Below are 14668 nucleotides of genomic sequence, written 5' to 3'. Positions count from 1 at the left end.
CGTCACTTTTAATATGTGTAAGGGTGCTGATAACCTCGGCGTTGGGTACCTGTAGGCCGGCCGCTGTGGCCGAGCGGTTCTAGGCGCTTCAGCCCGGAATCACGCGGCTGCTACAGTCGCAGGTTCGAATCCTGCCTCGGGCATGGATGTGTGTGATGTCCTTACGTTAGTTAGGTTTAAGTAGTTCTAAGTCTAGGAGACTGATGACCTCAGATGTTGTCCCATAGCGCTTAGAGTCATTTGAACCATCCAGCGTTTTGAGTAGGACTAATATGTATCTTTTGATAAAATAATACGTACATCCTAGACTTAAGTCCACAGTCCTACACTTATACACCCTCTGAAGTAGCAGTAAACGTCTCAGAGTACATTATTTTACCCATTCATAACAACAGCATGAGTTAGCCTAACCGATTTCCACATGAAATAATTAAAATTATAGACAGACAGATAATATTTTGCATTAGGCATCCACATGTCAAGTACAAGCAATGATGCGTATCAGCAGGCAAAATAAATAAATAGTAAATCTGAGTAAAGAATCAACAATGCAGCACTTCTGGTACCCTCTAACTACACATGTGTGTGTGTGTGTGTGTGTGTGTGTGTGTGAGCATGGGTGGGTGGGAGGGAGGGAGGATGTGTGGGCGGTTGGGTGTGTGTGTCTGGGTGTATGTGTGTGTTGACTGACGTGGATACCCCATGGCCAGGGATAAGATGGTTGTAACGTTTTTATTTTGTTCGAATGATGTTACTCGAAACCCATACTGATGGGGGAATTCACTTTCCAGTCACGCAGATAATTCTATAGCAAGACTGTAAGTCCTAATTTAAATAACAATAATAATGCATGACAGTAAAAATCTTACACAGGACGTCACATGCTGGCAGATAAAGCTATCAGGCGGCCCAGGCGATTCAGCTACCACACCCTGACGATGTGACATGGACAGTGTCTGCAGTGACCACGCCTTTCATCGAGTCTCTCCACCAAAACAGTTTCATATACGTCGAAAGCAGTAAATTCCCACAGCTGCCGCAGAGAACAATAGAAAAATAGTTAAATGTAGGATAAATTCTTTTAAAATTTAGACAGACTCCAAGCAGCAGTACTATGTGTTAAATTGACCCATGCAGACAAAATGTATGCTATCCATGTTGTGCTCAGAGACCTTTTACACTCTATCAACAAACTTCTTGTGACTTCATCTATAGCGGCGTTAACATGTTCAGCTCTACAACTCATCCAAATACTTTTAAAATTCCAAATACCATCTTCTGACCAAGTCTCTCTATAATTCATCGGCTTCCCGTTGTTAAAGCATATGTTCCCTTATACCTAATCGTTACATTAAAGACCTACGACTGCTCTCTACAGATTACTCCAACTGTAAAAGGATATTTTTTTATTTCTAAGTGTATGGGTGATGCCATGTCTCTCCCTCCCTCCCTCTGTATAAAATCCAACAAACGTAAGGAGTCTGCAAGCTTTATCAATCCTTTGCGTGTATCTCTCACGAGGAGATCACTGCAAGTTCCATAATCCGATTTCCCAGAAACTTCGCTCAGTGAAAGAGGGGCGAAAATAAGCGACCACGTGTCACAGCTTATCCGTAGGCAGTCGACTCTTCCTGAGAGAATGCGCCTTTTACCGAGTAAACAGTTTAACTGAAGCGGTGGCACTGTGGCTATGGTTTCACGCTTCTCCGCTCCATGTTCAAAGATTGATGATTTTTTTTTTATCATCTATCCATGTCTGTAGAAAATTACTGCACTAATGTTTTCCAACGTATACTGAAATAAAGTTGTTTTTATTCGCCTACTAATTGTATGTCTGGTGAATGAATTAAAAAATATAATGACATAATTATTTGAAACCGTTTTCCGTGAAAGTCCTGTAGTGAACCATGATTTATAATCAGTTGCAATCGCCAGTTTTCTGTGATGTAATCCATTATGCGCGATTTGCCGCAATATTATCGCCAAACCGTGAAAGCTGCTAATGAAGCTTCTTTTCCCATTGAGATTCGTATGAAGAAGTGTCACTATGGCAAACTTGCGATGCTCGTGCTGTTCAGAATTTCTATGTTTCGAATGTTTATACGATCGGTATCGTCCAAGGGAACGTCCAGAGAGTTTCCTGAAGAAGAAACATAAGAATAAAACATAAGAATTAATACAAGAGTTGATACAAGAATGAAATATAAGAGTAGAACAGTTTTACCAGGAAGCCACATACGTTAATTTTTATGTTCATTTCCTCTGCAATTACAACAACAGTTCTGGTACAGCGATTGTCTACCAGGCTACGATAAAGATTAGCTGTATTCAGGACCAACATTTTAATATGATTAGTCTGTTTCATAGTCAGGTAGCATATGCAAATTTCGTTGAACTTCCCTTACTGGTGTCTTTTTCCAGATTACTTGAAAAAGTAATGTTCTCGAGGATACATGCACGCTTATGTGGAAACAATTTACTTAGCGTATCAAAGTTTTGATTGTAGAAGCGTTACTTGACTGAGAATGCTGTTTTTACACTTACTTATCAAATATTGCAAGCCTTAAGTAATAACACATCGCCAGTTGGTACTTTTGGTGATCTGGCCAAGGCTTCTGATTGCGTGGATCATGTTACTCTGAATAATTCGGACAATGTCGGAAAGATAAGAAAATTTTAATGACTGGAGAAAAAATCGCAGAGGGCGATTTACTTGGTTCAATTGTTGGTCCATTCCTAGTCCTTATATATGTGAACGACCTTCCATTTAACATCCAACAAGAGAAATTGGTACTTTTTGCAGACGATACTAGTGTTATAATATATACCATTAGAGAGAAAGCAACAGAAAAGTTGGTAAATGATATTTTCCAAACAATTATTAATTGTTTCTCTGAAAATGGTCTCCCTAGAATTTGAAAAAACACACTACATTCAGTTCTGTGCAACAAATAGAACCATACTAACAACTGATGTAGCACTTGAGCAGGAGTCAGTAAATAGGGCAGAATGCTCCAAATTTTTTGGAGTATATGTTGATGAAAACTTGAGCTGGAAGAAGCGTATTACTGATCTTCTCAAACAATTATGTTCTGCTGCTTTTGTTCTTTATACAACTACTAATCTTGGAAACAAACCTATCAGTCTCCTGACATATTTTGCATACCTCCACTCTTTAATGTCGAACAGAATACTTTTTGGGGTAACTTATCATTTAGAAAAAAACTACTGAATGTACAAAAGCGGGCAGTAAGAATAATATGTGGTGTTCAGCCATTGACAGCATGTAGGTATCTCTTCAAGGAACTAGGCATTTTAACTGCACCGTCAAAATTCATATATTCGTTGGTGAAACTCGTCATAAATAATCCATCACAATTTCAGAAGAACAGTGATGAACATACCTCCAACATTAGAGGGAAAAATGACCTGTACTACCCATTGTTAAAGCTGCCAGTGGCTCAGAAAGTAATTAAATATGCAGCAAGAAAAATATTTGATCATTTCTCCAATAACATAAAATGTCTGGCAGGTAGAGAAGCAAGTCTTAAATCAAATTTAAAATCGTATCTCCTGGACAAATACTTGTATTCCATTGACGAATTTCTACTTAAGAACTGCCCGCCAGTAAAAAATAAATAAGTGAATAGATGCATGAAAATGAAAATATTAAAGGTTTTAAAAACAAGTGTAGTTGCTTGAGAATGACTAAAAATAATAATTTGTTCATTATTGTCAACACTAATCATATATACATATCCTGTAAAATCACTCGTTACACGTCATTTTGATAAAAAAATCTTTAAAATGATCTGTTGTTGTTGTTGTTGTTGCTGTTGTTGTGGTCTTCAGTTCGAAGACCGGTTTGCTGCAGCTTCCCACGCTACTCGGTCCCGCGCAAACCTCTTCATCTCTGAATAACTATTGCAACCTCGATTTTCTGCATGCTGTATTCACCTCTTAGTCTCCCTCGGGGATTTTTACCACACACTCACTTCCCTCAAATACTAAATTGGTGAGCCCTTGAGGTCTCAGAATTTGTCCTATCAACCGATCCCTTCTCTCAGTCAAGTTGTGCCACTAATTTCTTGTTTCCCCAATTCTATTCAGTCCTTCCTCATTAGTTACGTGATCAACCCATCAAATGTTTAACATGCTTCTGTAGCACCACATTTTAAAACCTTCTGCTCTCTTTTATCTCAACTGTTTATAATCCATGTTCCACTTCTATACGTGGCTACACTCCAGACAAATACATTTAGAAAAGATTTCCTAACACTTAAATCTATATTCGATATAAAAGAATTTCTCTTGTCCAGAAACGCTTTTCTTGTCATTGCCAGTCTACACTTTATGTCCTCTCTACTTCGGCCATCATCAGTTATTTTGCTGCCCAAATAACAAAACTCATCCACTACTTCGTCTCGTTCCCTAATCTGATTCCCTTAGCATCACTTGATTTAATTCGAGTACAATCCATTATCCTTCTTTTGCTTTTGTTGATGTTTCCTTATATCCTCCTTTGAAGATGCTGTGCATTCAGTTCAGCTGCTCTTCCAAGTCCTTTTCTGTCTCTGATGGAATTACACTGTCATTGGGAAACCTTTAAGTTTTTACGTCCTCTCCCTGAAATTTAATTCCTACTCAAAATTTTTCTTTGGTTTCCTTAGTTCTTGTTCAACACTCAGATTGGATAACATCTGGGATGGGCTACAACCCTCTCTTACTCGATTTTCAACTACTGCTCCCCTTTGACTCCCCTCGACTCTTATTACTGCCATCTGGTTTCTGTACAAGTTGTAAATAGCCTCTCGCTCCCTGTATTTTACCTTGCTACCTTCAGAATTTCAAAGGGAATATCCCAGTCAACACTGTCGAAAGCTTTCTTTTTAGAAATATTGTAAATGTAGGCTTGCTTTTCCATAACGTATTTTCTAGGATACGTCATAGGGTCAGTATTGCCTTGCGTGTTCCTACACTTCTCCAGAATCCATACTGATATTCTCCGAGGCCTGCTTCTACCAGTTTTTCCATTCTTCTGAAAAGAATTCGTTTTAGTATCTTGCAACCTTGATTTATTAAACTGATGGTTCGGTAATTTTCACACTTGTTAGCAACTGATTTCCTTGGAATTGGAATTGCCACATTTCTCTTGAAGTGTGAGGTTATTTCGCCTGCCTCATACACATTGCACTCAAAATGGAAGAGTTTTTCCACGGTTGGCTCTCCCAATGCTAACAGTAGTTTTGGCGGAATGTCGTCTACTCCTGGGGCCTTGTTTCGAATTAGATCTTTCAGACATTTGTCAAATTCTTCCCACAGTATCATATATCCCATCACACCTTCATCTACGTCCAGTTCCATTTCTATAATATTGCTTTCAAGTTTATCTCCCTTGTGCGTACCCTCTATGTACTCCTTCCACATTCCATCGTCTTCTTTGCTTGGAACTGGTATACTGTCTGAGCTCTTGATATCCATACAGCTGCTACACTTTCCCCCAAAGACCTCTTTAATTTTCCTGTAGTCAGTATCTATCTTTCCCATAGTGAAACAGTCTCTAAATTCTTGAATTTCTTTTCAGGCCATTCCTGCTTAGCAATGTTGTACTTCCTGTCAATACCATTTTTTAGACATCTGAAGTCCTTTTCGCCTCTTTCATTTGCTGCGTTTTTAAATTTCTCCTTCCATGTAGTACACTCAGTATTACTTCTGTTATCCAAGGATTCCTGCTAAGTCTTGTATTTTTACCTATTTGTTCCCTGCTGCTTTCCCTATTTCCTCCCTTAAAGCTACCCATTCATCTTCTACTGTATTTCTTTTCCCTGTTCTAGTCAACCCTAGCCTGATGCTCGATCTGAAGCACTCAACAACCTCTCGTTCTTTCAACTTATCCAGATCCCATCTCCTTAACTTCCTACATTTCTCCAATTTCCTCAGTTTTAATCTACAGTTCAAAACCAATAAATTGTAGTCAGAGTAGACATCTGCCCCTAGGAATGTCTTACAATTTTAAACTGGTTCTTAAATCTCTGTATAATCATTATATATATATATATATATATATATATATATATATATATATATATTTTTCTCATCAGTCTACTGACTGGTTTGATGCGGCCCGCCACGAATTCCTTTCCTGTGCTAACCTCTTCATCTCAGAGTAGCACTTACAACCTACGTCCTCAATTATTTGCTTGAAGTATTCCAATCTCTGTCTTCCTCTACAGTTTTTACCCTCTACAGCTCCCTCTAGTACCATGGAAGTCATTCCCTCATGTCTTAGCAGATGTCCTATCATCCTGTCGCTTCTCCTTATCAGTGTTTTCCACATATTCCATTCCTCTCCGATTCTGCATAGAACCTCCCTATTCCTTACCTTATCAGTCCACCTAATTTTCAACATTCGTCTATAGCTCCACATCTCAAATGATTCGATTCTCTTCTGTTCCGGTTTCCCCACAGTCCATGTTTCACTACTATACAATGCTGTACTCCAGACGTACATCCTCAGAAATTTCTTCCTCAAATTAAGGCCGGTATTTGATATTAGTAGACTTCTCTTGGCCAGAAATGCATTTTTTGGCATAGCGAGTCTGCTTTTGATGTCCTCCTTGCTCCGTCCGTCATTGGTTATTTTACTGCCTAGGTAGCAGAATTCCTTAACTTCATTGACTTCGTGACCATCAATCCTGATGTTAAGTTTCTCGCTGTTCTCATTTCTACTACTTCTCATTATCTTCGTCTTCCTCCGATTTACTCTCAAATCATACTGTGTACTTATTAGACTGTTCATTCCGTTCAGCAGATCATTTAATTCTTCTTCACTTTCACTCAGGATAGCAATGTCATCAGCGAATCGTATCATTGATATCCTTTCGCTTTGTATTTTAATTCCACTCCTGAACCTTTCTTTTGTTTCCATCACTGCTTCCTCGATGTACAGATTGAAGAGTAGGGGCGAAAGGCTACAGCCCTGTCTTACACCCTTCTTAATACGAGCACTTCGTTCTTGATCGTCCACTCTTATTATTCCCTCTTGGTTGTTGTACATATTGTATATGACCGGTCTCTCCCTATATCTTACTCCTACATTTTTCAGAATCTCGAACAGCTTGCACCATTTTATATTGTCGAACGCTTTCTCCAGGTCGACAAATCCTATGAAAGTGTCTTGATTTTTCTTTAGCCTTGCTTCCATTATTAGCCGTAACGTCAGAATTGCCTCTCTCGTCCCTTTACTTTTCCTAAAGCCAAACTGATCGTCACCTAGCGCATTCTCAATTTTCTTTTCCATTCTTCTGTATATTATTCTTGTAAGCAGCTTCGATGCATGAGCTGTTAAGCTGATTGTGCGATAATTTTCGCACTTGTCAGCTCTTGCCGTCTTCGGAATTGTGTGGATGATGCTTTTCCGAAAGTCAGATGGTATGTCGCCAGACTCATATATTCTACACGCCAACGTGAATAGTCGTTGTATTGCCACTTCCCCCAATGATTTTAGAAATTCTGATGGAATGTTATCTATCCCTTCTGCCTTATTTGACCGTAAGTCCTCCAAAGCTCTTTTAAATTCCGATTCTAATACTGGATCCCCTATCCCTTCTAAATCGACTCCTGTTTCTTCTTCTATCAAATCAGACAAATCTTCACCGTCATAGAGGCTTTCAATGTATTCTTTCCACCTATCTGCTCTCTCCACTGCATTTAACAGTGGAATTCCCGTTGCACTCTTAATGTTACCACCGTTGCTTTTAATGTCACCAAAGGTTGTTTTGACTTTCCTGTATGCTGAGTCTGTCCTTCCGACAATCATATCTTTTTCGATGTCTTCACATTTTTCCTGCAGCCATTTCGTCTTAGCTTCCCTGCACTTCCTGTTTATTTCATTCCTCAGCGACTTGTATTTCTGTATTCCTGATTTTCCCGGAACGTCTTTGTACTTCCTCCTTTCATCAATCAACTGAAGTATTTCTTCTGTTACCCATGGTTTCTTCGCAGCTACCTTCTTTGTACCTATGTTTTCCATCCCAACTTCTGTGATGGTCCTTTTTAGAGATGTCCATTCTTCTTCAACTGTACTGCCCACTGCGCTATTCCTTATTGCTGTATCCATAGTTTAGAGAACTTCAAACGTATCTCGTCATTCCTTAGTACTTCCGTATCCCACTTCTTTGCGTATTGATTCTTCCTGACTAATGTCTTGAACTTCAGCCTACTCTTCATCACTACTATATTGTGATCTGAGTCTATATCTGCTCCTGGGTACGCCTTACAGTCCAGTATCTGATTTCGGAATCTCTGACTGACCATTATGTAATCTAATTGAAATCTTCCCGTATCTCCCGGCCTTTTCCAAGTATACCTCCTCCTCTTGTGATTCTTGAACAGGGTATTCGCTATTACTAGCTGAAACTTGTTACAGAACTCAATTAATCTTTCTCCTCTTTCATTCCTTGTCCCAAGCCCATATTCTCCTGTAACCTTTTCTTCTACTCCTTCCCCTACAACTGCATTCCAGTCGCCCATGACTATAAGATTTTCGTCCCCCTTTACATACTGCATTACCCTTTCAATATCCTCATACACTTTCTCTATCTGTTCATTTTCAGCTTGCGACGTCGGCATGTATACCTGAACTATCGTTGTCGGTGTTGGTGTGCTGTCGATTCTGATTAGAACAACCCGGTCACTGAACTGTTCACAGTAACACACCCTCTGCTGTACCTTCCTATTCATAACGAATCCTACACCTGTTATACCATTTTCTGCTGCTGTTGATATTACCCGATACTCATCTGACCAGAAATCCTTGTCTTCCTTCCACTTCACTTCACTGACCCCTACTATATCTAGATTGAGCCTTTGCATTTCCCTTTTCAGATTTTCTAGTTTCCCTACCACGTTCAAGCTTCTGACATTCCACGCGCCCACTCGTAGAACGTTATCCTTTCATAGATTATTCAATCTTTTTCTCATGGTAACCTCCCCCTTGGCAGTCCCCTCCCGGAGATCCGAATGGGGGACTATTCCGGAATCTTTTGCCAATGGAGATATCATCATGACACTTCTTCAATTACAGGCCACATGTCCTGTGGATACACGTTACGTGCCTTTCATGCAGTGGTTTCCATTGCCTTCTGCATCCTCATTTCGTTGATCATTGCTGATTCTTCCGCCTTTAGGTGCAATTTCCCACCCCTAGGACAAGAGAGTGTCCTGAACCTCTATCCGCTCCTCCGCCCTCTTTGACGAGGCCGTTGGCAGAATGAGGCTGACTTCTTATGCCGGAAGTCTTCGGCCGCCAATATTTATCAAAATTTAGGCAGTGGCAGGGATCGAACCCGGGACCGAAGACGTATTGATTGCGAATCAAAGACGCTACCCCTAGATCTATATTATCAACAAGAAATCTTTCGGTGTCTCTAGGTCTCTTCCACGTATACAGCCTTCTTTTATCATTATTAAACCAAGTGTTGCCGATGATTAAATTATGCTCTGCGCAAAACTGCACCAGGCGCTTCCTCTTTCATTCCTTTTCCCCAGTCCATATTCACTTACTATTTATCCTTTCCTTCCTTTTCCCACTATCGAATTCCAGTACCCCTCACAGTTAAATTTTCGTCTCCTTTAAGTATCTCAATAATTTGTTTTACCTCATCAAACATTTCTTGAATCTCTTCATCATTTGCTGAGCTACTTGGCATGTAAACTTGTTCTCCTGTGATAGGACTGGGCTTCACGTCTATCTTGGCTAACATAATGCCTTCAATATGGTGTTCATAGTAGCTTACCTATGTTCTTAGTTTCTTATTCATTATTAACCCCACTCCTGCATTACTGCTACTTGATTTTGTGTATTCATCTGACTAGAGCCTCCAGCCTACGAACGTCACTAATCCACACGATATCTAACTTCAACCTATCCATTTCCCATATTATATTTTCGAACCTGCCTGCCCGATTAAGAGATTTAACATTCCACAGTCTGACCCATAGAATGCAAGCATTGTTTCTCCTGATGACGACATTCTCCTGAGTACTCCCCGCCCGAAGATACGAATAGAGGACTATTTGCTCTGGAATATTTTACCGAAGTGGACGCCATCATCATTTAACCCATACAGTAAACCTGCATGCCCACGGGAAAAATTGCGGCTGTAGTTTCCCCTTGCTTTCAGCCGTTGGCAGTACAGCAAGGCCGTTTTGGTCAGTGGTATAACGCCAGATCAGCCTTCCAAGCCTCTGCAACAACTGAAAAGGCTACTGCCCCTCTTCAGGAACCACACGTTTGTCTGGCCTCTCAACAGATACCCCTCCTTCGTGGTTGCACCTACAGTATGGCTGTCTGTATTGCTGAGGCATGCAAGCCTCCCCACCAAGGGCATGGTCCATGGTTCATGGTGGGAGGTAAGTGATCTATATGGCTTTATTTGCGGAACTGCTTCTCACATGAAGCACTCTTTACGAATGCAAAAGCCTTAAAACTTCAATACTGCTGAAACTTCGTGGTAGATTAAAACTGTGTGCCGGACCGAGACTCGAAATCGGGACCTTTTCCTTCCGCGGGCAAGTGCTCTACCAACTGAGCTACCCAAGCACAACTCACGACTCGTCCTTACAGCTTTACTTCCGCTAGTGGCGTGAGTCGTGCTTGTGTAGCTCAGTTGGTAGAGCACTTGCCCGCGAAAGGCAAAGGTCCCGAGTTGGAGTCTCGGTCGGGCACACAATTTTAATCTGCCACGAAGATTCATATCAGCGCACACTCCGCTGCAGAGTGAAAATCTCATTCTGGGAATCAGTACTGCTGATGGGAACGTCTCGTATTTACCATTCTGTATGAACTGCCCTACGCACAATATTGAGACCGACTCCAGTGAGTGCCCGGCTGTGCTTCTGCCTGCAGGTTGGACACTGGGAGCCCGGCTAGCTGTTGAGCCATGGCGTGGTGGTCGTGGCCCTTGGTGCAGCTGGTGGTGTGGTGCTGCGCTGGCGTGCTGGGGGCTCTGTGGTGGCTCTGGCTCACCAGACTCCGCGTGGACCTTCCAGGGCCGCCCACGGTGCCCATCCTCGGCAACATTCTGGAATTCCGCGAGGAGCCTGTCAAGATCCGCAACGCGCGAGACTTGCACCGCGAGTACGGAGACTTGATTAGGTGAGCTCATGACTGCCCGTGGGAGCCAGGTCAGCCTTAACACAGCACAAGTAAAGACTTCATGTTGTCTGATGCCTGGAAATCAATAGCGTAATTGTGTACAATGTGATACTTTTGCATACGTTGAAGCACCCCCCCCCCCCCCCCACATATTAATCATGGAATGTAGTCGAATTAAATCGGGTGACGCTGCGGGAATTAGATTAGGAAATGAGACGCTTAAAGTAGTAAAGGAGTTTTGCTATTTGGGGAGCAAAATAACTGATGATGGTCGAGGTAGAGAGGATATAAAGTGTAGACTGGCAATGGCAAGGAAAAGCGTTTCTGAGCGAGAGAAATTTTTTAACATCGAGTATAGGTTTAAGTGTCAGGAAATCGTTTCTGAAACTATTTGTACGGAATGTAGCCATGTATGGAAGTGAAACGTGGACGACAAATAGTTTGGACAGGAAGAGAATAGAAGCTTTCGAAATGTGGTGCTGCATAAGAATGCTGCAGGTTAGATGGGTAGATCAAATAACTAATGAGGAGGTATTGAATAGAATTGGGGAGTAGAGGAGTTTGTCGCACAACTTGACAAGAAGAAGGGATCGTTTGGTAGGAAATGTTCTGAGACATCAACGGATCACCAACTTAGTACTGGAGGGCAGCGTGGAGGGAAAAAATCGTAGACGGAGACCAAGAGATGAATACACTAAACAGATTCAGAAGGATGTAGGCTGCAGTAGGTGCTGGGAGATGAAGAAGCTAGCACAGGATAGAGTAGCATGGAGAGCTGCATCATACCAGTCTCTGGACTGAAAACCACAACAACAACAACGTTGTACCATTACGGAATTAAGACAAGAAGTGAAGAAAGGTTTCTTTCACACCTATAAACTAAAATTTAAGTTTTTCCTCTAGCGCCAAAAACCAGGAGGCTGACTTGAGTGATACTGCAGTGATGTAAAATGAGGTCACCCTTAAGGTTCTGTTCTGAATCCATTACCTTTATTAACTGTCCAAAGACAGTCATAAAGTCTTAATTACCACTCGAAAAATAAACTGCTACTTTTCACTTGCTGTTACAAATAGTCTCAGACATTCTGTACGTGATTAAGGTGGGTTGTCCAGAGTGCCAGCTGAAGAGGGACTGGGCTCCCTAGTGCTCGTTAAACCAGAAACGTATGGTGCAGCGCTGTGCTCGGCTTGGAAGACGGAAGTGTCCAAGCATACTCATTAGGAACATGTAGAAGAAAGGACACCACTTGGACCCCGAAAATGCCAAAATAAACATCACAGCCGATGTTCAAGATAGCGTGAATGAGTGGGACCACGTCGTGATATGAAAACGACATCTAAAATAACGCAGAACTACCTCTATCTGGTACTTCACCATCCACACTTTGCAGGTTTAAGGTCTTACTGGGCCGTGAGTGCAATCGACGCCGTATATCGTTTGAAGAACAGACAGACCGAGCGAGGTGGCACAGTGGTTAACACACTGGACTCGCATTCGGGAGGACGACGGTTCAATCCCGCGTCCGGCCATCCTGATTTAGGTTTTGCGTGATTTCCCTAAATCGCTCCAGGCAAATGCCGGGATGGTTCCTTTGAAAGGGCACGGCTGACTTCCTTCCCCGTCCTTTCCTAATCCGATTAGGCCGATGACCTCACTGTCTGGTCTCCTTCCCTAAAACAACCCTCATCAAGAACAGACAATACCGACTCGCTGCAAACTGCGCGATGCGCCCCGCCACTACAGATACTTGATGAAATAAGCCCAAAGCCGTCCTTTCACAGGACATGAAAATGTCCTTGGACGAGAAGCTGGTGGTCACAGTAGAGCATTCCACGTTTCACTAGATTGTGAAGGGTGTAATGAAGAATCCGGTATATTATCCTTGAGGGGAACGTGACCAGTGAGAGCTTTCATCGATTTTATATTAGAAGCGCATCTTAGGAGACGCCACATTCTATGTAGTTAAACTTCATATCTGGTGGTTTTTTTTTTTTATAATAGAGAACCTGGTATGAATGTAAACTCTTTCAGGGCAGGTGTATATTAAGGATATCTCGTAAACGCATCGTTTTAGCTACGATTTTATTAAATAAAATGACAGCAGACCACATGTTAGTAGTTAAAGGCTTCCTGTGTTTGATGATTTTATTGTTATCTATGCTATGAAAGTAAACGTTTCCGTGCTACGGCACAATGGAGGTCTAGAAATAACGCATCGTTTTTCCTACAGTTTGGGGCAACGGCCTTGCCGCAGTGGATACAGCGGTTCCCGTGATATCACCGAAGTTAAGCGCTGTCGGGCGTGGCCGGCACTTGGATGGGTGACCATCCAGCCGCCATGCGCTGTTCCCATTTTTCGGGGTGCACTCAGCCTCGTGATGCCAATTGGCGGCTCCGGTCACAGAAAACCATCATAACGACCGGGAGAGCGGTGTGCTGACCACATGCCCCTCCTAACCGCATCCTCAGTGAGGGTGATACGGCGGTCGGATGGTCTCGATGGGCTACTTGTGGCCTGAAGACGGAGTGTTTTTCCTACAATTTGTCATAATTAAATATCAAGTAATAACATTTCTAGACACAGGTGTTTGTCACATAAGGGGGCATGCAGGAGAGTAACGCCTCTGAACATTTTATGTGAAGAATCTTAAAGCTGTGTAAATAAAACGAACATTATTAACATTCTGCATCGTTGTTCTTCGTGTGTACATATTTACTCCTCGACGTAGTCATAATGGCGCTGAACACATTATACGGAACGAGGGACCACTTTGCTGATACTGGCACTGTAGAATGTTTGACTTCGTTGATGGAATCACAACCTCACCTGGGCTTGCACCGCTTCATCACTATCAGGGTGAAGTCCTCGAAGATGTTCTTTAACTGCAATGGCACCGAGTCGGGTCTTTATGGAGGATGGTCAGTGACAGGGAACTCAAGACGTTGAATTGCTACAGATGTCGCAGCGTTCGTGTGCGGTCTGGCGTTGTCCTACTGAAAGAAAGGACGCTCCATTCATCGACGAACTTTTCGAATTCGAAGCACATTACAACACCATGTTTCTCACATACCGACGCAGTTACGTTACGCATTGTCCTGTTACACGGTACAATTCGGTGCCCCCCAGCTGAAGAGGGCTACAAATATTTAGATATGAAGAATTAAGGTGTACCAGGTTCATTCAATAATTAATGAGACAAATTGGTTTGGTGAAAAAACTGTTAGTAGGGAAAGTTTAGTACTTTCATGGCTTTAAGTTGGCATCACTGGGATGACCCTTGATCAGCTGATGTACCAACAGTGTTTTGTTTATAACCTCAAAAATACATTTCAAGATGGCGTGACCGCTTCTAACGTCCACATTAGTTGAACAACGTTCTGTTATTCGTCTTTTACGACGGTCACTACAAAAGAAATGCACACTATTTTTGTAAAAATACAGTTTTCATTCTGCACGTGTGAAAGTTTTACAGTGTGTAGATACATCCTTCCCACTTGTTTTCAAACTT

At 41.9% G+C, this 14668-nt stretch overlaps 1 protein-coding gene across 2 annotated transcripts in view; it reads left to right on the top strand.

Annotated features, from left to right (window-relative positions):
* LOC124717028 (cytochrome P450 4C1-like) overlaps window positions 1-14668 on the top strand; it is a 193193-nt gene that overhangs the window by 27134 nt on the left and 151391 nt on the right. For both annotated transcript variants that reach the window (XM_047243683.1, XM_047243684.1), the window contains exon 2: window positions 10910-11158. In XM_047243683.1, coding sequence (XP_047099639.1) covers window positions 10944-11158 — 215 coding nt within the window. In that variant the 5' untranslated portion in view covers window positions 10910-10943. The remainder of the gene's footprint in view (window positions 1-10909; window positions 11159-14668) is intronic.

The sequence above is a fragment of the Schistocerca piceifrons genome, chromosome 9, assembly GCF_021461385.2.
Source record: "Schistocerca piceifrons isolate TAMUIC-IGC-003096 chromosome 9, iqSchPice1.1, whole genome shotgun sequence".
NCBI classification, from domain to species: domain Eukaryota; kingdom Metazoa; phylum Arthropoda; class Insecta; order Orthoptera; family Acrididae; genus Schistocerca; species Schistocerca piceifrons.
The sequence above is the reverse complement of the archived record's forward strand: the minus strand, read 5'-3'. Positions and strand labels throughout refer to the sequence as shown.